At 43.0% G+C, this 21618-nt stretch overlaps 1 protein-coding gene across 7 annotated transcripts in view; it reads left to right on the forward strand.

The window, feature by feature from the left end:
• The first annotated feature begins 136 nt into the window (after positions 1 to 136).
• The window catches only part of LOC111863069 (rho guanine nucleotide exchange factor 18), a 64248-nt gene continuing 42766 nt past the window's right edge, over positions 137 to 21618 (forward strand). For 3 of the 7 annotated variants that reach the window (XM_023849039.2, XM_023849041.2, XM_023849042.2), the window contains exons 1-4: positions 137 to 687; positions 3776 to 3856; positions 17621 to 17794; positions 19894 to 19979. In XM_023849039.2, coding sequence (XP_023704807.1) covers positions 3811 to 3856; positions 17621 to 17794; positions 19894 to 19979 — 306 coding nt within the window. In that variant the 5' untranslated portion in view covers positions 137 to 687; positions 3776 to 3810. Of the gene's footprint in view, positions 688 to 3615; positions 3691 to 3775; positions 3857 to 5017; positions 5038 to 10285; positions 10342 to 10636; positions 10852 to 17620; positions 17795 to 19893; positions 19980 to 21618 lie in introns of those variants that run through there. The other 4 variants (XM_033750909.1, XM_023849040.2, XM_033750908.1 and 1 more) reach the window with 4 other exon arrangements.

The raw sequence follows: 21618 nt of genomic DNA on the forward strand, positions 1-21618 counted from the left end.
TTACACTTCTCTCGGTATTGACTTCTTCAGCATATACAGTCATTGAATTAGTCGTCTTAAGGGACTTAAGCATCCTAAGGGTATGCAGTCAATGATCGTCAATGGTTGCATGGGAGACTGCTTTTTCCGGTATGTGATGTATAGTCCGATAGGACCGCTAGAAGTTTATTAGTCTTTTGCATGAATGTATTGCTCCCGTTTTCAGAATCGAAGATATAAGAATCGAGCAGCAAGCTAGCTTAGCATATTTACCCTGCTCAAGATGAACGATTGATTTATTTTGGTATAATATGAATTCGCAATTTAAATAATAAATTGAAAAGGACATGGGACAAGATAGCCAAAATAATGACACTGGTGTTTTATATAATTATTTTAAAGAGAATTACTTCATGTGTGTATTTTTGTCATTAGCACGAGTATTTCAAATCGCAAAGGAACCGAAGGTAATTTTCTGAATGAACCCGTTGACAGGAGAGGAAATTGTTTATAAACCGTGGTGCCTACACGGGCAATTGGGCCTGGCATAATGTTACGTGTGTGTAATGGTGGTTTTGTAGCAAGTGTTTTTAGAGACAAACCAAAAGTTCATGATTATCGGCGCTTGTGTTGGTGCAGTGCTTGCCACGTTGACAAGAAGATTCATTAGAGACGAGGCATTTTACTGACAAGAAAAGAGCGTTATATGTAAGTGAAGACTCATTCGTAACGGTATGTAGGCTAAACCCAAGGAATGGTGTCGTGTGAGTATGATCGAATTCAAAGGCACGTTTATAATTCCGTTTCTGAAATGATTTGGCTAACTCGTTGTAGTGTTTCTGTAGTGTCAGTGAGTGAGGGTCATGTTGTGTTTGTCACAGAATTGTGAAATTTGCTTTCAACTCCCGTATTGGTATATAACGTGACACTTCGCGGTACACACCATTTTATAGCTCTGAATAATGTGAAAGAGTTGTCTATTTATATAAATATATTGTTACTTAGAACAGGGTTTGTTATTATAGCATTTACAGCGTGTTATGTAATGGAAGCGGAATTCGAATTTGTATGTTGCCCAGTTGGTATAGCGATTAGGCTTCGGTGCTGGACGATCGGGGTTGGATCTCCGGTTGGGGCAAAGAGTTTTCTTTGTTTTGGCCATAGCCTCACGACTGGCTCTGTGGGGGTCACCTGACCTCCTGCCCAGGGTACCAGGAGGTAGCTCTCCATTCCTGGTTAAGGTGACTTATAGAGGGTGTGAAGCTGACCACTCATCGTCATTTATTGTTGAGGTCAAGAATGGTGAGAGCTATCCCTCCATGCCCACATACTCTCTTGTGGGTTATCAGTGATGGAGGAAATAAGTTAATCAAAAGCTCTTTAATCATTTCCATGATGTACTTTTTAGTATTGTTCCATATTTTTTACATTTTTATTAATAATAAAATATGAGCTGTAAATGGTTATAAACCAAGCTGTGGGATAATAGTAACTTTGTGTTCATTATGCTCACTGCTCCTTGTTAGTTAGTATATATGCAAAATATATGTTAGATGCATACATTGGGCATACCTTCAGAATCCAGTGTGACAAGTGTATGTAAGACATTGTTGCTCTGAAATGTCAGCAGACTAGGCTACCAGCATAGTAAATAGGATTGTTGTAGTACCAAAGAAGGCATATAGATGGAAGTGCACCATACTGAAATCCTAACTAATCAAAGCCTAACTTCATCTGAACCAAGTGTTTCCAAATTTTGAGATATATGACTTTATCCCACTTTTGTCCTATTCAGATTTCTTGCCCTCCTAACCATCCATACGCATACTGGCAGCAATTACAGTAGTGGTACACTGTAAATATCAGGGCAAGAGTATCGTCAATGCATAATGTCATCATGTTCTGAAGGTTAGACATGCATTGTTTACTTACCAGAAATACCTGGTATTTTTCAAAGTCTGCAGTACAGTAGCCTTTTTTTAATGCTAGTGGGGTGGGACTAAGTCCCTTGTACTGCGGCCACTTCTGGCCTATTGTACCAGCCCCAGACGATAGGTGACGGTGATTGTGGAGCAGTTGGTGGAATGAATATTGGCAGGGGAAACCGAAGTACTCGGAGATACAGTAGCCTTACACTTTGATGATATATACCATCATCAGTAAAACATCGCATATCTGCATATCTTATGTTTAATTTGTGGTCAGAAGCCTCAACATGAACTTCATGAAGTAACTGAACTTCATGTAACAAACCGAGGAAGAGCTCTGGAATGTAGAAACCTCAGACTTGAACTTCTGTGGCACACCTCTATATTATTTTTCTTGCCACCGAAGAAACGTGTTACATTTGTGCTCAGTAGACTGACACAAATGTAACTAGGTTAGTAAATTATGCTAATGTTAAGATCAAAATGTTCTTGGACATGATACCGTGTAGTGTTACATACATAAGGAGTGGGCCTAACTCCTGACCCTTGAACTGTGATCATTAGTGCTCTGTTGCTTTTATACTTCTCTTTTAACTCAACAGTCAATTTTACACTTCAAATGAAGTGCTGGATTCTGCTTACAGGGGCATCATGATAGCTCTCCAGTTCAGTAAAATAATGGCGTGGGTGGCAGAATTTTAAGTAAGTTATGGCCTGGGGCTGCGCCATAGCTCAAGCGGTTAGTCACTGGCTTCCCACCGTGGTGGCCCAGGTTCGATCCCGGGTCTGGTGAAGTGGGATTTGTGGTGGACAAAGTGGCGCTGGGGCAGGTTTTCTCCGAGTACTTCGGTTTCCCCTGCCAATCTTAATTCCACCAAATTTTGTCAATCCAATTTTGAAAAGGTATCCATGTAGGTGACAGTGTCCTGTAAAGTAGTCCTGTCACCTACCATAATTGTACCTTGTAGTGTTGGTGCCACTGGAGTTTTCTTTCTAACTGTGTGGCATCACATCCCACGAGACTGATCTCAATATGCTCAGCCATTTTCAAATCTCACACAGACTAATGTTGTGTGCCATTTGGGTTCTTCAGAGGAATGTAAGGCTGTGTCGGAATACAAGGAATGTGAAAGTTGTAGGATTTAAGATTCTTACAGTGGTTGTTGTCAAGAGTTTTCTCTCCTGGAGTGCAGTGCATTGTAGTCGGGTGAAAGTCAGCTGATGTTTTGGAGGGATATGTTGCCTCCATTTCCAAGGTTGAATGTTTAGGCAAGCGAGAAACAGTATGAAGCAGGCAGCAGACAAAGCACATGGCTTGCAAAACCTCATAGATGTGCCAAATCAACACTGGGTGCATCTTTACAATACAGTGACTGCTGACTTACGTCTCATTTCTTGATTAACTGGCCATACCAACAGAGCTAAAGCAGACATTTTTACCCATATTTTACATACTTCTATATTTCTTCACCACATCATCAGGTTTTGTCTTATCCTTTAATTGTAGTGAATATGAGGCCATGCCATAGCCCAGACTTATAGTTTCTGACTTTTCACTGCATGCAGGCCTGCGCTCAGTCCCATGGAAGTCCATGTGGATTTGTGGTGGATGATATGATACTGGGGCAGGCTTTGCCCCAAGTTCTTACATTCTATCTTGCCAATTATCATTCCACACCAATGTTCCATTCTCTCCTCTGTCTTCCAGGGCTGGTACCACGGCCCCATTTGTGGCCTAAGATCCAAAGGACTCAGTATCACCCCACCTCGAGAATAAAATAAAGTAAGAAAATATGCTGTTACCTGCCAGTATGTTAGTATATATTTACTAGTGTACGTTTTGAAGAGAAAGATTTTTATCCCTGCAGGTGACATGTTGAGATGCTTGTAACAACAACAAGAAATGGATAAGCAGGCAGAAGAATCAAGATTAGCACCCTTCTCATCAGGTGAGCTTCATGTGGGAATTTGCAAGTCTGTCTGCATTATGTACTCAAGACTCTTTACATCATATCTAAATCACAATGCTTACCACAAAACTGTTCGTTACTTTGTTCAGGCTTATTGCAGCCACTCACCCAGTTCAGTCTGACATGGCATTCAGATTTCTTGGAGAAATATAAAACATGTGTTCAGATATGTGGAATGGTAATTGTTTTGCTAGTATAGATACAGATATCTGATGATGGAAGTAGTCAGACATGTTTTGGTTTCCAAAAAGAAAGTTGCATTAATATTTTCTGATTCTTTGCTGTGTTTTGCCATTTCCTTTGTGCTGTAAGTGACTGAGTGACACCCCAGAATTCCCATTATCAACTTCCAGATGTTGACTAGAGAAATTAGTTACTAGTCACGAGTTTTCAGTCACCAGTGGGGACCAGGTGTTTGTATTTTTCAATCCCTGTCTGATAGTCCCCATCAAAATTTCACAAGCAGATGAGACATATGTAACTGGTGTACTTATGAAGATATTACCGACCCCAAACAGATGATCTGAAATAATGAAATGTCAATGAATTTTGTGATGTGTCTGCTTTTATTGGCATTGTCATGTTAGTTAAAGGCAATAAACCCGCGAGAGGTATGGGCAGTTTTGTTGGACATGTAGCCGCATTCTGACATGGCAGTGAGAGGGCAGTGGTAATTTTTAGCAGGATACATGTTTGACAATTTGGATTGCTGTGTGCTAAATTACAGCAGTGCTAGCCACCATTCAACTCACAATCTTTTGTTTTTCTGTCATTTTATATGGGTGTGAAGAAACTTGACTCTGACACAAAAAGAAGAACGTAGATGTAGGCTGTTTGTAAACAGGGTGCTGAGGAGAATCTGTGGACACAAGAAGGATTATGTAACAGGAGGATGGGGGAAAATGCGTAATGAGGAGTGTCATGATCTGTTCTCTTCACTGGATGTTCATTCTTAAGGTGATCAAATTAAGGGGGGTGAGATGGGTATGTATCAGAGTGATGGGAAATGCCTACAGAGTTTTGTTGACAAATGCAGAGAGAAGATAACTGCTTCGAAGTCAGGGCAGCAGGTCCCCATGCTAAAATTCCAGTCAGGCCCTTGAAATGTTGGGTTCACTGCTATGTTTGTTTTCCTTGCAGGCCAGGAGTATCACCATGCTGTAAGTTATTCAGTACCTTGTGTGTTAATGTTGTTTCTGTATGGGCATGGTGTGTATGGATGCGTAAGTGGCCTTAAAACGTGCTGCTTTCTTGGTTAACACTGTCTTCATCAATGTGACACTGTGACCAGGCCCCAGTCCTTCCTGTCCCTATATCCTAACATTTTTATCAGATTTGGGTTGCTCTTCCATCATGGATGAAGATGGAGACAGTAGGTTCCTCTGAAATGCTGGTAATTTTCTAGCAGATAAATGGTATCATATCTCAGGAAACAGGACTCTTCATAATGCCTTCCATAAGATCCTCAAATTCTACATACTCCTGTCTTAATTGTTGATCAAAGTATGTAACACAGTAAATTCCCCACTTGTTACATGTTTGTTAAATATTGTTTTTCTTTAGAAAAGAACTGGGGTTAGAAATGTCGGAAAGAACAAATTGGCAGAAGATTAGCCAGACTTGGAAGTAATTACTTAACAAGAATTTGAGTGATTTGTGCAACTCAGTTAATTAGTATTTAGAATAGGAGTATGCCAGGCTGGACCAGTAGCTCAGTTAGGAAGACAGCAAATACTAAAAAACATTTTGTAGAAAATCAGTCATCTTGCATAGTAGCCTCTTGAAATGAATAGAGGAGGATATGGAGATAACATTAATCTGAAGAAGTCAGTTGTGAGGATTAGAGGTGGATGCTGCTCTGATTAACAACCTAAACCTTCAGCTTATACTGGAAAGGTGGTAGTTCTCTTAACGATTGCAACCAGCATATTCTGGTAAGAAGGTTTATATGAATGCTGTCTTAAAGGAATTATGTACATATATGCAAATGCTGACTGTCTCTCATGTTTTACAACCCCGAACTATTTGCCAGTAGAGTGGAAGCTGTTAAAATTGCAAATCTGAATTCCTGTTAGGAATTGAATCCTGTAACTTAGAGATAATGGAAAGGAGGAAATTATGAATGTGCTTCATTTGCCAGATTGTGGGTATATTCAAGGGTTCTAATGATATTGTGTAACACTCAGAATTTGGGATTTTGGACTTTGTCCATCATCCGGTATTTTAAAGAACACAGTGTTTCGGAAACTGGATCTGTTTCCATCCTAAGCTGAGGGGGAGACATCTACTCTGTTGGGTTCCTTAGAAAGAGCTAGCTTCAATCACTGGTCAGTGCTTGGTTGGCTTTTTCTAAGGGACCCAACAGAGTAAGTGTCTCCCCCTCACCTGAGGACGAAAACAGATCCAGTTTCCAAAAGATGTGTTCTCTCGTTTTCGGAATACCAGATGATGGACGAAGTCCAAAAGTCAAGAAATTCTGACTAGATTGAAGTGTTATGTGTTTGTTACATATTGCTTATGCTTGTAGAGGCTTGAATGTATAGGTCAAAAATGCATGCCATTGCAAGTTTATGACAGTTTGAATGGCTTTGCTGAAGCACTAATTCAATTAACTTTTTTTGTCTTTTTTTTGGGGGGGGGGCATCCTACTCAAGAGTGGTCAGTGTTGGAATGTGTACAGTGACCTATATGACACAGTCCACAGAAATACTGAACCTAAATTGTGTCTCAAACATCATTGAGGAAGCATCATCATCATCATCAGATAATGACAGATCATTGAGTTATCATTACAAAGCTACTACATTCAATTTCCAACATACAGTGTGAACAGTCCACTCCTGCATACACAGTGTGTCCAGGTTCTGTTGGGACTGTGTTCATTAAAAATACAAGACGCAAATTATTTTCAAAATTTCACTCTTTTTATTCATAATAGTCTCTTTTTAAATCAGTACATAGCTGGAATTGATTGAAAAGTTTTCACAAACAGTCACTGTACTCCTTTTGGGGAATCGCATTTAAAACTGTGGTAGATTCCCTTTAGATGTCCTGGATGGTGTCGTGATGGTCTCCTTTCATCGCCAACTTAACTTTTGGGAACAACCACAAATCTGCTGGAACCAAATCTGGCGAATCTGGAGGATGATCAAGGACTGTGGTCCCTTTTCTGGCCAAAAAATCTGGCACGATCTTCGATTTAGGGGGGTAGGGCATTGATGTGGAGGAGCAACCAGGAACCTTGCTCTCGATATTCAGGTCGAATTCGAAGAATTCTGGCCCAAAAACGATTGAGGGCTCCGAGATTATAATCAGAATTCACTGTTTGACCTGGCAGAAATTCCTTGTGAATGATTCCTTTGGAATCAAAGAAAATGGTTAGCAGTGTCTTTACTCGACTCTTCTGCATGCGCACTTCCTTTGGTTTCAGCTTCTTTGGGCTCAACCACACTGCAGTCTGCCACTTTGTGAGAGGCTTATATTGAAAACACCATGTCTGCTAATGTAGTATCCTCATACCAGTTGCCACAAGTTCATGGGAACAGTGATGGAGTCACCACGAGACAACTTGCATGCAAACTGATCACAGAGTCTAATAACAGATGGTGCAGCATGTTGTAGCCTTTGTATACCCCTATATGAAAGGCAGTTTGATGTATGTTTGCAGTGTTTGTATGCAAACACTCAGAGAGGATGTGGACCTCTAGGAAAACGTTGTCATAAGAATTTCCATTGAAATGTCACTAGGCATTATGCTAGTTAACCATAAAATGAATATCCTGAGAATCTGTCATAAAGTCCCATGCTTAACTAAGCAATAGATCATGAAGACATACGGGAGAGTGGAAATACAGATTGAGGCATTATGCCAAGGAAGATGACTCAGACAGTAACACTTCTGACTTGTACTGTGGAGATACTTATTTCAAGTCTTCGTCAGGACACCGACTAACATGATTTGAGTTCTTTTTGTCTTTGGTTTCTCCTTGATCTCTCCAGGAAAATGTGTTGACATTGAAACAGGCTGTGACCCCTTCCCCATTCATTAATCATGTCATTGGGTGCTATATGGTTCGAGTTACTGAAAACGTCCTGAAATAAACCACAAACCACAATCTAGTCTTTTGTAACTTGGGCTCCCAGTAACCACTGAATAGGAGACCGGGTGAATCTCAGAGCTGATCTGGAGGCTGTGGAGAAGAGGAAGAAACTCTACCGAGTAGGGAATCAGACCCCAGTTCCTCAATCGTTCAGCAGATAAACTTCGTCACTATACTGACTGAGCTATCCCAGCACCGAGAATCAATCATTATGTAAACAATACATAAAAAATAAAACATTAGTTATCAAATGGAGAATGTTGAACAAAAAAAACAGAAGGAATTCTTGAAGAGTTCTCCCTTCTGGGGTATAATGCCATGTAGTCAGTGGAAATTATCAACTAACGTTTCGGAGGAACGTATTGCTTCCATATTCAGGGTTGGTTGTCATTCAGCGGACTACGTGGAGTTTGATTCCAGAAGATAGAACTCTTCATAGTCACTGATGCGAAAACCTAACATCCAGCATAGAAAAAGAATTCTTGTTAAACCCAGCTGTCTGAAAGCTGACAGAGTAGTAGCTTTCATACCTTATATGTTTCCATGTTGAACAGACCCAAAAGCTGCATGAAATGTCGTTATATACTGAATGTGATGATCCTCAAGCAGTGGCTCTCACATCACCGACTGTAATGACCACTCTCTTTTGGAGTGTGAGCTCATGTCGTGTTTTTGACCCTTCTGCCTGAAGGTGGAGGCAGCAGTCTTCTCCAAAACGTTGAGAAGTATCTACCAGACTTCATGGCATCACACTCAAAGACAGTGATCTCTTTGAGTGTGTGGGAGTTCCGCCTAACCAGAGCCAAATTCCTGTGGTGGTAAATTAGGATTGTCACATGTCAAAACTTCCAAGTCATGGGGAAGTGCCACCGCGTTGTGCTGGAGCAGTGGTATCGTGTTCAGTCATTGAGATACTGACGTAGCGGTACCATTCCGAAACTTGTATTCGGGAGGTGCTCAGTTCGAATCTCGAACGGGATACCGGTTATTTTGACGGGTTTTTCATGGATTTCCTCGGTTCCTTCATGCAGATACCGGGATAGTACCTCGACTAGGCCAAGCAAGACCTCTTCTTTCCAAATCCTCTCAAATTCATCAGTCGTCCTAATATCTTACAATACTGACAGCGTCGTAAAGTAACTGGGATGTGTCGTCGCATAGTCTGGTAGAATTTACCGACGTTTCGGAGAAATATACACCAGGATTAAAGATTAAGACAGTCAAATAATCAGTTTGCTTTGCACTAGTTGCTTTCATGGCTTAGCCTTCGATCCTGAAGGCGGAGGCAATACGTTCCTTCTAAACGTTACTGAACGTCTGCAGAATTACACGGCGTCACGTCCCATATCGTCATATCCCCATATCTAGCGAATGAGAATGTACGTACGGAAGTCTGTGAGATGGGAGGTTCACATGGCGGTCATTATGGCGAGCTGTCATGGTTTTGTAAGAATATAAGGATCCCGTATTCTAATACCATGAAGCTGGAGGCAGGAAGTTAGTTTCTCAGAAACTTTGGTGTCTATCAGAATACACGGGGTCAGCATCCCTGAAGATCGTAATCGTGTTATTCACCGCCATGAGAACGTCGCTTCGTGAGGGGCGATTCAGAACGCCAACAACGCTCAGCAGACCGACACAATATTCTAAAACGTGTTTTAACGAAGACAGCAGTCTTCTGGGATTGGCACCATGTATATGTGGTGTTAACCGACGTTTCGGAAGAACGTATCGCCTCCATCTTCAGGGTAGAAGGAAAAATATAAAAAAAATCCGCAAGCGAGGAGACCGTGAGAACAGGTAAAAGCAGACTCTGCGATACGTTCTTCCGAAACGTCGGTTAACACCACATATACACGGTGCCAAATCCCAGAAGACTGCTCTCTTCATAGTCACCGCCGTGAAAACCTCAAATCTAACAACGTGTTTTAACGAGTTTATTCACTCCATACATCGTCATCGATGGCAGACATCGGAAAACACAGAGAGAGATTTTGTTGATCCGCGGATGATCTGTGACGTTATGTAAAATGAATCGACCGCAAATCATTCTTGTAGAACCAGGCAGTCGTTATCTTATATGACACGATCTCCAGGACGTCATTGGTGTTAACGGGCTGTGATGTAGTGCCCGTTCTTCCCTAACCAAGTCCAAGCCCAAGCCCTGACAGTTGTAAAACATCGTAAATATATGAAATTTGATCTAAATCTGGCGGTGATAAATAGTTCAGACCCGCGATGAGCGCCTGCGCCCGCACTTAGCCGATCGATCGACCGCGCGCCTCGGACTGGCTGGTTGGCAGCTGAGTGCGCTCAGTGCGTCCCGGGTTTTGAAGGGATTCGGAGCGGAGTGTGCAGATCCAGGTAGGTGCAAACCTAACCTCGAGTCCCTCTGCACGTAATTCCACTGAAACAGTCCCCTGACGTAAGTACCTAGTGGTGGGGATATGGCTGTGCCCGCAGTAACTGGGGAAAACCACAAATATCTGAGTTTCTAATCGGAACACGAAGCAGGATTGCTAACCACCACACCGCAGCGTTCATTGCTGTCGCCATATTTTTTGTCTGTAAGGACACATTGCTGTACATTTCCTTGTAAAATATATATGTACGTGATGAGGTAGCGTTTTGTAGACGTTGACGTTCCATTGTTTCTCAGGCTATATAGCGTCCAGTGGTAGAATGGACGATAAACGATTAATCGGAAAGGATTTTGGAGGGAGGTGGTCGTGGACTAATGGAGTATTGGCATTTGCTTTGAAGGCCGGAGAAAAACTGCGACAAACGTCAGGATAGCCGATGCCCAGGCCGAGATTCGAACGGAGCACCTCCAAAATATGAGTTCAGAGCATTACCACTACTTCGACCTGCTCGGTAATACAGCTGTTATTTCTCTAAATGTTGTAATGGGGCTGCAGTGTGTTATTTAAGGGTAGGAATAGGATTTTGTAAAAATATTTTATAGGTAAATGTTGCCCTTTGAAGGCACTACTTGAAAAAAGCGAATGGAGTGATGCGCTGTTGGCTACCGCTCTCTGACGATGGTATGAAACTGTCAGATTCTGGTCCATGGAAGGCTCACGTGTATGTTCCTGCCGTGTATTCAAGAGTATAGGTGAACTAACTTGTGCCGTTTTCTCATCGGCTTCGTCCCATGTGTAATTCGTGTAGTTCTGATGCATCCCTGCCTTGTACTGCTTGGTCATTTCGTTTTATTGTTTGGAGATGCCTTGTTGGTAGCAATAATCTTCTTACAGGGCCCAAGTATCTGTCCGTTGTACACTTGCGTTTCGTCTCTTGCAGCCAGTCCAGCTCTGTTGACTTAGGGGCCTTTTGCCCCCAACTGCGCCGCCCGCATGAAGACATTCGTTTTGTTTCTTCTTTCCTCGCAGCGGCCCTTAATGTAATGACCTTTCTGCCGTGCTATGGCAGTCAAGACATTATAGTTAACTTGTTTGGGCGATTGATTTCATATTACTTTAGATAATAATTGCCCGATTCGCCGAACGTAACGGCGTCTCACAAGTCTAGTATGCTTCAGTGGATTGTTAACAGTTTTATTTTGCTGATGGACGTGTAGATCTTTGAAGCGTACAACGGGCAGGTGCTAGAAGCAAAGAGTGGTGTGCTCTTTTGAACGCGTTTGCCGGTGTTAAAAGTCAGGAAAATGTACACATGGCATAGCAATTTTGGTATGTTCGTTCATTTTAGTATAATTAATATCACGAAACCCGTAGAACGTACGGTAAAAACTTGTTGGACATGAAATATGTTTCATGTTTTGCTACAACACTTCTGGAAATGTGTTTCGTTAGGTGCACTATATGCGCGCAGAAGTACGCTCAGGCCTTCATGTGAAGTGTGCGTTATTGATATCAGATTGTGACCAAAAGTGTAATCTGTCGACAAATTACACTAAATCTTAAACAGTGTCAGATTTCATGGAAATTCCTTTGGCGCTTCTATAGTTGTTACATGCGGAAAGACGGACGTGGAGAAGCGAACAGGCGCATTTATTGCAAACTTTCATTGCGAACGTGCCAGAAATACCGATAAAAAGTATGGGTCGGGGTGGAAGCATTTCCACAGCCTCGGCTTGTGTGGGGGGGGGGATAATGTGTGTGCAGTATATTGTACAGCAAGTTACGTATTACAGTTTCTTCACGTACAAGCAGATGTGCCCATGGGCGCCGCCACGGGCGGGCAAGCCAGGCATCAACCTCTTGCCCTCTGGAATTTTGAAAGAACAAATCAAAATGGGGGAATATATATGGAAATATGTCAAAAATTAAAAATGGAAGAATTTATATCAGTTTGGGCGCTGTCTGGGTTTCATTGTAGAGACCCGCAGCCATAGGTCGATCCCATAAAATATATTCCGAAGCAACATACATATAAGTTTGTGAGCGGACTGGCTGGCCCTGACTGTTCCCGTGGAAATGCCCGAGGCTGACGATTAGAGGATGGTGAGTTTCAAAACGGGGTAGGCTTAACTTGCGGTCTGTACTGTACCTTGTCGTGTTCCGCTGTAGGCTGTTGCAGCAGTTCCTATGCACTGAGCCATAGCACTCCCCTCCACCGAGCGGATCCGAAGAAGCTGATTGTTTCAGGCCAGTTCTCTGTGTGTTGAGCTACTGCTGTAGCGTGCCCCGACACAACGCAGTTATATTCTGTTTTTAGGGTTTGCAAAGGATTCCTCACTATGCCTTCAGAAACCTGAGTGATGCCAATTTTGCGTACACTGGTTCACCGGTTGACAGATTTTGGCCAAGGTCAATATGAGTGGTTTGCATAGGTGACACAGCCTTCCCCGAGGTTGGAAACTGCGGTCGTTCTCAGCATTTCTCCAAACCCTGACTGCCACGTTTTGCCGGGTGTGTACCGGCCCAATGTCACTGTGTCACCCTGTTACCTTCCCAGCAAGACTGGAGAACCACGAACATTCTCGTTCAATATGCGAGTCTTAACCGCCGGTGTCCCCTGGTGTGCCAACCGCTCAACGGAAATACCATTATAACTGATATGTGTTAAAACTGGGCTGTCCTACGTTCCTGTATGGACTTTGCGGTTTTCTGTTTCCATTGGACCGAAATATAGATTCTCACCAAATATTAAACCATCTTCATTGATCGCTTGTTCGAATCTTGGAAGGAGAACCCGCCATCCTGTGATATTCCGTGGAGTAGACCACAACCACTTCTGTTGCCGTCCTACCATTTGGCACTGTACAGTCGAACTGCCGGCTGCATCTTAAACGAACCCACCAAGAGAAATGTATTGTGTCATTAAAAATTCTGTTTCACTCCAAAAGTTGTGTACGTTATCGAATGAGGTAGCGAAATTATCAGTATCTGTGGAGCAGAGTCTTTGAGAAGCTAGCAGTCACTGTAGTTACTCAAGAAATCGCCTTTCGTATATATAAGTCGAAGGCTCATTTTCGTTTCACAAGATCCCGCCACTGGTCCGTATCCTAAGCCAGATTAATCCAGTCCGCATTCTCACATCGCGTTTTTGTGAGATCCATTTTAGCCTAAGGAAGAATTGTGCACACATTGCAAGTACTCTGTAATATACGATTGAGCTTGAATATGCCGGAAACTAAGTCGAGTCTTTCTCGGTAGACGAACTGCTGGTGAAATCCGACCGGTAGAGCCGTTTTCTCCCGTAGTAGACTGGTAGTGATCGGTAGTAGTCAGACCCTTCCGTTCGTCGAAGAGGAGGCCTCATTGCAGAACACGTAAGAAGTATCGGACTGTGCCGGTGGCGGCCAGCAGCACTTTGTCCGGCCGACGGATTGACCTTGGAGGCGAAATCGCCTTATTCGATAGACATGGTTTGTGAATATACAAGCTAGGACATGTGCGCATTGCGTTGCCATTTGGGCTCCTAGTGCGCCTACCGTTACTTTCCTGAAGACAGGCTGTGCGGTTTTGCTTAGGTAGGTGCTCTCCGTAAAGTACCGACATTTAAAGAGATTCATTTTTTTTTGGAGAAAAATCCCATTTTGTTTTCGAGGTATGTCTGAAGGACACCTATTTTTGGAGCTAGAGTGTTCATATTCGCCGGGCATTGACATATGACGGGTAAACTGTTGAATATGTAATAGGATAAAATCCGGCGATCCCGTTCAGGCGTTAGGGAGGGGTGCATCCATACACGCAGACTGACAGTAGGCAGGCACGCACGTTATCCTAAAATGCAGCCTTTCCTATTCATAGGGCTCAAAAACATGTAGATCCGTCAAAATATCGTGTTCCCCCCCCCACACACACACACACACACACAGCCGTGAACCGTGGGTCTGTCGCCGCGTTTAAACTTGTGAACCAGTCGAGCTGTTTTCATGAAACTTAGTATGAACGTTATGGCTTTGGAGACAGCGTCAGCGCTATACTAATTTCCTGCGGTCGGTAGTAACAACATGGCGGAGGTGCCAGTTTGTGAGGTGTGAGCAACATTATCACCCAGATCGTAAGTGGTAGTAGGTCTTGAAAATGTCCATCTGTTTTTGAGGTATTCTGTAGAATCTAACTTAATAAAATGGCCATGCGAAAAGTTCCTAGATTTCAATTTGTTGGCGATAACAAATGAACCGATTGAGCTAGGAATGGGAAGTTCGGTATGGAAACAGGCCATGAACATAGATGCACCCTATGTATGAAATATTTCACGTTCTTTTGTTTCCATTCGCATTTGATAACAGGGTGCTGAGAAGAAGATGAAGTGACGGGAGGTTGAAGAAAACTGCAGAATGAGGAGCTTCATAACTTGCACTTTTCGCCAAGTATAATTACAATGATCAAGTTAAGGAGGATGAGATGTAGCACGAATGGGGAGAAGAGGGATACATATAGGATATTGATGGGAGAGCCAGAAGAAAAGAGACCGCTAGGAAGACCAAGATGCAGATGGGCGGGTAATATTAAAATGGATCTGAGAGCTGAGGATTGGGTGATATGGACTGGAATGATCTGGCTCAGGATGCGGACCAGTCAAGGGGTCTTGTGAACACGGTAATGAACTTTCGAGTTTCCATAAAATGTTGGGAAGTTACTTGAGTAGCTGCGTGACTGGCGGCTTATCCAGAAAGGCTCAGCTGCATGACGTTTTCTTGGAAACATTCTTTGTAAGTCAGCCGTTGCAACTTTGGCGAAGGTGCAACTGCTGGGGTTATATATGACAATTGATGTAGTCAGTCTTTGTTTACGCAATAAGTTTTTCTTCTTCTTTACTGGCGTTACAACCATGTGTGGGCCTTAGTCTCTTCCATGGTTTCGTATCGGTAAATTTTTCCGACGTGGGGTTGGTAGTCCCACGTCGAGTCCCAACGTGGAGGACCAGGCACTACACTTCGTGTGTCCCCTGCCGTTTGATCTGTCTGGCATGGGTTTGCTCAACCAGGAGAATACGCTGCTGCCAGCATAGCTCTTCGGCTTACTGGGGCAGCCAGACCTCTGCACGCTAAGGCGGGTAGTCCTTGAGGAGGAATAGAGAATTAGAATAAAGTAACGACGATGATGATTATGTGATTATATGTATTTAGGACTACAAATTATGCAGTAGGAAAGTAGGCTTTGTGAATTCTGCAAGGAACCCGTTGTCTTCATATTCTAAACGATCTCCTTATGGTTTTATGACCATAATTTCGTATCCGCGTTTCTGGTTGCATCATTTCGTGTTACATTCATCGCCCATCTCAACCTTGTTTAACAAGAAGAGATCGTGAGAGACGGTCTGTATTAAGGTTCTGAGCGGGTTCGCTTGTATGACTGAGAAAACCCGCGAGAAACCGCCTTTGTGTTCAAACCGGAATCTCTGGAACGCGGGTACGGGCTGTTATCGCAGCACATATCCCCCACCCCTTTCCTGTCTCTACGAGTCGTGCAGCAAGCAGTCAATCCTATCGCACAAACGGGCAGAATCAATACGCGGTGGAGACGCAATAGGGGCGCATGTCCTCTGACGTCATCTGGCACTTTGTTTTCAAACATTTCTAATTTATATTATCTTAGAGACCGGCAGCAGCTGTCAGAATTATTGTCAGTTTGTGTATTGGAAAGCGACGGCCTCTTCTGCCGAATTTGTTCATCTCTTGGATTCATCAGGATCGCGTTGTTTGCGGCGCGGTCGCAACGAAAAATGCAAAATGCGCCTATCATTTGCCGTGTAACAACTCGAGAACATAGGGAAACGGCGTTTCATTAAAACTCAGATGTTGCAGATTTATGCCAAATTTTGTCGCGCCACATTTGAATTCTGATCAAAATCGGACAGCAGCAGTGGACACACTTTACATGAAGAACTACATGCGATCCTGCGCGCTTCTTGAGCGCAACTCGCTAAATATTTGCGGGAGAGAGAGATGTTTCAAACGTAAGCAATAAGGGAGGCATTATGAAACACACTTCATGTCCAGCGCAGTTCTCGCTGAAGCCTTACGGTTTCCGAGATAATTGAAAGCAAAGGGGATGAACACGCCAGAATTGCTGTGCCATGCATGAATATCCTATTTATTTTGTTATTATGTTTCTGGACATAGATTTCCAGAGATTTTTTGCATTGTGCCTTTAACATGGTAGGTTCCCATTGTAACGTCCCAATATGTGTTTATTTAACAATGATCTGTGTAATAGCATTCACATGGATGGACTTGGGAGGGCTACAAATGGTGCTCTCTGGCCTGTGATTGTAACCCTGGACCTTGTGAATTCAAAGCAGGTGTGTGTCCACATGCAGCACACAACCCAGACAGGCCTGTTGTCCCTGTTTCCCTGTGAGCTAAAGGGAGTGGCTTCATGCCACTGCAATGCACCGGTTACCAACATGCAGGTCAAAATTCTATGTAGGTTTGGTGGATTTGAGGTCTCACAGTGCTAACTGTGAAGAAGGCTGTCCCTGGGATGTGGCATCATGTATTCCTGTGGAGATTCTCATATTCTCTTCAGGGCCAACTAGTTAGTTGCTTTATCCATTCTCCTGTTTATTCTCTCCGAGCTCTTTTGCACGCCTCTGCCAGAACCATGATTTTCTCATGTGTCCTACTCTTCTCACTGTGCTTTCCCATTGCATGCCTGGCTGAACTCCTTAGTTAGCCCTCATGATGGAAGCAGTCTGTACATTTCTACATGGCGTCACATCCCAGAAAATGTTGCTCTTCTGTGTGTTCAAGTTTGGTAGAACATGAACTCTGTTCTGGCAGCAGAGCTACTGTGCATCTCAAGGCTACAGCTCATGTCTCCCCAGACCTACTGTATCTGCTTAATGGTATGAGATGGGAAGGTGCTAAATTTGTAGATGTGATTGGACCTGTTTTACTGCTTGACTTGTGTCCTAGGCAGTATCACAGGTCATGGGTCTGGCCTTTCAGTTACATCTGCAGGACTGAACAATAAGCTCTGCTTGAAAACTTGCAGTCAGAATGACTGATCTCTGAGTCCAGATTCAAACGCACAACCTGCCAAATAATGGGAACGGTCCCGACTGCCTCACATGGTTGTTTCATGCTTGTATATCAGCTGCTGAATGAATGCCATAAAGGATAATATTTAAGTTTCTGTATTTGAAATTTACAGCACTGGGGTGTGAACATGTGTCAGAGGTCATAATGGCAGGAATCTGTTGTGAACAGCTTTTTTTCTTGCAGATGAGTGCCCAAACAGCGCAGATGACAGTGACGACGACGTAATCACAGACTACCTACTGCTGTGCAAGGGGACAGGGCCCCCCATGGCAAACAAGCACGGGGGCCCTGGGCCCCTGGTCCCCACCATCAGTGTGACGCCACACTCTCCTGGTGCCAAGCATTACCCAGTTCTTGGTGAGTGTGAGAGAGTCATGCTCCTGTGGACATTTATGCTTTACCATGGTGAAAGTAGCTGTGGTATAAGGAATGACATTCAGTGAAAAAGCATCCAGCATAATTTGCCATTTGTTACTCGATTTCTTTAACAGAGCTTCCTCAGCTGAATATGCTGAAGCATGTGGTGGTCTGTATCCAGTGTCCACAAATGTTGGCACATTTCCACATGCCAGACATTTCTCCACAAGAGAAACTGCACCTTGATGTTAAACATATCAGTGTCCTGTTGAGAGAGGTCCCTCTATCCACACTAGTTACAAAGTTATGTTTTACATCTGTAGAGAAACAGAAAAAGGGAGCAGGGTAAGGAATAAATTCAAATTTTCTGTTCATTGGCATTAATTTGTCACTAATCACGGATAATTGGATGAATGGGGTTGTTAAGCCCTCTCTGTATCCCAGCAGTTTCCTGCTGCCAGAGGTAATGAGGGGCAATCAGGGTATCAAGCCTCCAGACCCAGCATAGGAGAACCGACTATTTCTGTTTCATTGCTCAGACATCTGTGTCCATCCCATTGATCCCAGCAACTTACGTGAAGTTTCAGATTTCATTTTAAACTGCCTCGTATAAAGTTTCTTTATTTTTCATGCCAGTATATTTGTTTCCTCTGTGACAGGCTTTGCAGTAGTACTGGCTATAGCCAGCCCCTGTACACAGGTCAGAATTATAAGATGTGCTGAAATGGCTGGTGCATGTCAACAGCATAATGTATTTATGTTTCTTTGTAACAGGACATGTGTTTAATCATTTTTTTTAAGATGCCAGTGAGATGAATGCAAGGATATACATATATAAACTGCTAGACAGAGATGACAGGTCATTCTGCAATTCCCCCCCCCCCTTTTTTTGTGTATTTCGCAAGGCTCTTCATATCTCTCACCTGTAATATTGAATGATTATATGGTGATGCATAAAGAATTGGAAAGGATTTGGAAGGAAGTGGTTTTGGTCTGATGGTGTACTATCCTGACATATGCCTGGAGGGACTGAAGAAAGTGATTGAAAACTCCAGACATGATAGCCAGTGTCCTGGCTTGACAGTCAAACTGCGCATCTTGCAAACAGAGGTGTAGGGTATTACCAGTACACTTAGCCTGCTCAGCAGCAGTGATGTCTGTGCCAGGCAGGTAGTGATAAAATGCTGATATAGTAAAGCCTTGCTAATCTGGTTACAGTTCTTTTTTTAATTTGTTTATTGGGGGGGGGGGGAGTCCAACTGGGTCCACTCGGCACGGTGGCCACTGATCGGCATATTGTAGCCTGCCCTGGGTGATTATGATGGTGGATAATTTGGTGACATGAAGATTGACAGGGGAAATTGAAGTACTTGGAGAAAACCCGCCCCAGCACCACTTTGCCCACCACAAATCCCACTTGACCAGACCCGGGATCAAAGCCGGATCACCGCGGTGGGAAGCCAGTAACTAACTGCTTGAGCTATGACGCGGCCCTGGTTACAGTTGATCTGGATGTTGGACAATCCAAATCAAAATACAGAAAATTACAAATTCTGTTCACAGTAGATGGTACATGCTATAAAAGACACATGGGATTCAGGAGCAAGAGGAGTTTCATACTGTGCTGAAGGTGGCTGGAGAGACTGAAACCACATAAGAAAATATCCAACACTGGCTTGAGCTGGACGAAGGAGACCCCGAGTTTCAGCTTCTAGTCTTTCTACAGTTCTTAAATAAAGGCTCTACACAGAGATACTTTATTTTCATCAGTGCTACCTATATTATTAAATTTTTTTCAATTTATTTGTTTTATAAGTTTTTTTTGTTGTCTTTTAAGGCTATTGTTTGCTTAATTAATCCAGATTATCATTTAATCCAGATTGCCTGTCTCCCAATTAATCTGGATTAACAAGGGTTTACTGTATCTTGGTTGCCCACTAAGGAATTGTCTATTAAGAGCTAATGAAATGTCTTCATCTTAACAGTGATCGAGGATGCACATACAATTTAAATGTATTAATGTTATCAGGAGAGAGATCGTATAAATAAGATGTGTTAAGAATTGCCCTTGACAGCAGTTATGGTTGTTATTTCAACAGAAGACAGCCTGCAGCATTTGCATGAGATCCATGAAAGCATCCAGCAGATGCGTGACCAAACAACGGTGCAGGCCCTCAGCAATCAGGTGAGTGTTGGAACAGAATTTGGTATGTCCAGTCATGGTCATCACCTCCTCTGTCTCTATCCCATTGCCCAGTGTATCTCCTGGCATTCCCAGTGACCTTATTTTGGTCTTGTAATATCTGTTCACCTTTCGGCCCTCTTGAAAGTCAGTTTTTCAGTGAACTTTGTCTCATTGAACCTGATAATACATATATCAGATTATAATGAGGCCAGACAAAGAAGTCTCATGGATCAACCTTCTCCGTGTCTCCCTTGAACATTTATGCTTCCTTTTCTAGTGTGTTTCCCTGTATTTACCTCCAGTTATCCAGCAATTCAGTTCAGGTGGATGTTGGTAGTGATAACTGTAGATAGGGACAAATGCTTTAGCCTGGTTGACAAAGTACAACAGTAGGCAAAAGGGGGGAAGCCTCGAGGACTGCCATCCTTTCCACCCATGGGATCTCTTCCTGTGGCCTTGATGCAGTTACACTTCTGTTGCCAGTCATTTTTTAGTCATATGCTGCTGATTAACATGTCCACAGCGTCTCTGATCGTCCTTATGCCAGTACTTCATGTATGTTGTGACCCTGGAAATGTATGAACATAATTATTACTTCTAATGGAAATGGTGCTTTCATATTTAACGGTTGAAAGATGCTATGAATCTGAGTAATGTTTATGTTGCACTTATGCCTCATATCTGCAGGTATAAAATTTGTTCTTGTGTTTACGAGTGGAAAAGGTCCATTGAAATCAACAAAGATTTTTTTTTATGTCTCTGTTCCTTTATCTCAGTCAGTTATTTCTCTTGTATCCTTTTCCAGTCCATTCTGTTTGTATTCCTTTCAGTGAAGAGAGCCATATATTCATCCCACAGAGGCACTGTTCCAAGCACAGGGGCTGTCATCTGTGTATATATGTGAAGACTGCATGTCTGTCTCCATACTGCATCATGTCAGTGTTCTCACAGCAGTCTGTTCATGGTCATTTAGCTGTTACATAATATGTAGTTTCATTGCCTCAGTCACAAAAGCCTGCCAGCGGTCCTTTTGTGGCAGCCGTATCCAGTTATTAATTGCATAAGCTGTAGACATGGACCATTCTTTGAACAGAACTTTATATGCATTTCTTGTTTCTGACACGTATATGTACTTTGCCTGCTGCTAGCTCATCCTACTTGATGCATTCATTGCAGCGAACTGGGTTCTTCCATTGGTATGGTGATCAGCTGAGGCTGGATTACAAGAATCAGATTTTTATTCTCAAATGAGATTTTCTGTTCTCCATGTCCAGACAAGTTGCGTGCTCACACAAGCTCCTATCCAGTGGGCACCAGGTGTAGAGTGGCGAAGATGCATGGCATGCTTACTGCTTATCTCAATCTAGTGCTGAGGTTAAGAATGCATGGAGCCATACCTCTGCGTTCTCATACTTCTTAATGGCATATTGCATAATGAAGCAGAAGGACAACTTTACCTTAATGTTATAAAAGTGGTCAGTAGGAAGACTGAGAAGGAAGCGGGAGGTAGGAGAATAGATTGTGAAGTTGGGAGATATAGTGAGTGAACTTCCTTGGTCATATTCAGTGGTGGTTGTGGAATTAGCTGTTTGAGCCTTTGGTTTCTGTTACCAGATTTGTTGCTAGGCACAGACAGAAT

Source organism: Cryptotermes secundus, unplaced genomic scaffold (assembly GCF_002891405.2).
Source record: "Cryptotermes secundus unplaced genomic scaffold, Csec_1.0 scaffold1777, whole genome shotgun sequence".
Classification (NCBI taxonomy): Eukaryota; Metazoa; Arthropoda; class Insecta; order Blattodea; family Kalotermitidae; genus Cryptotermes; species Cryptotermes secundus.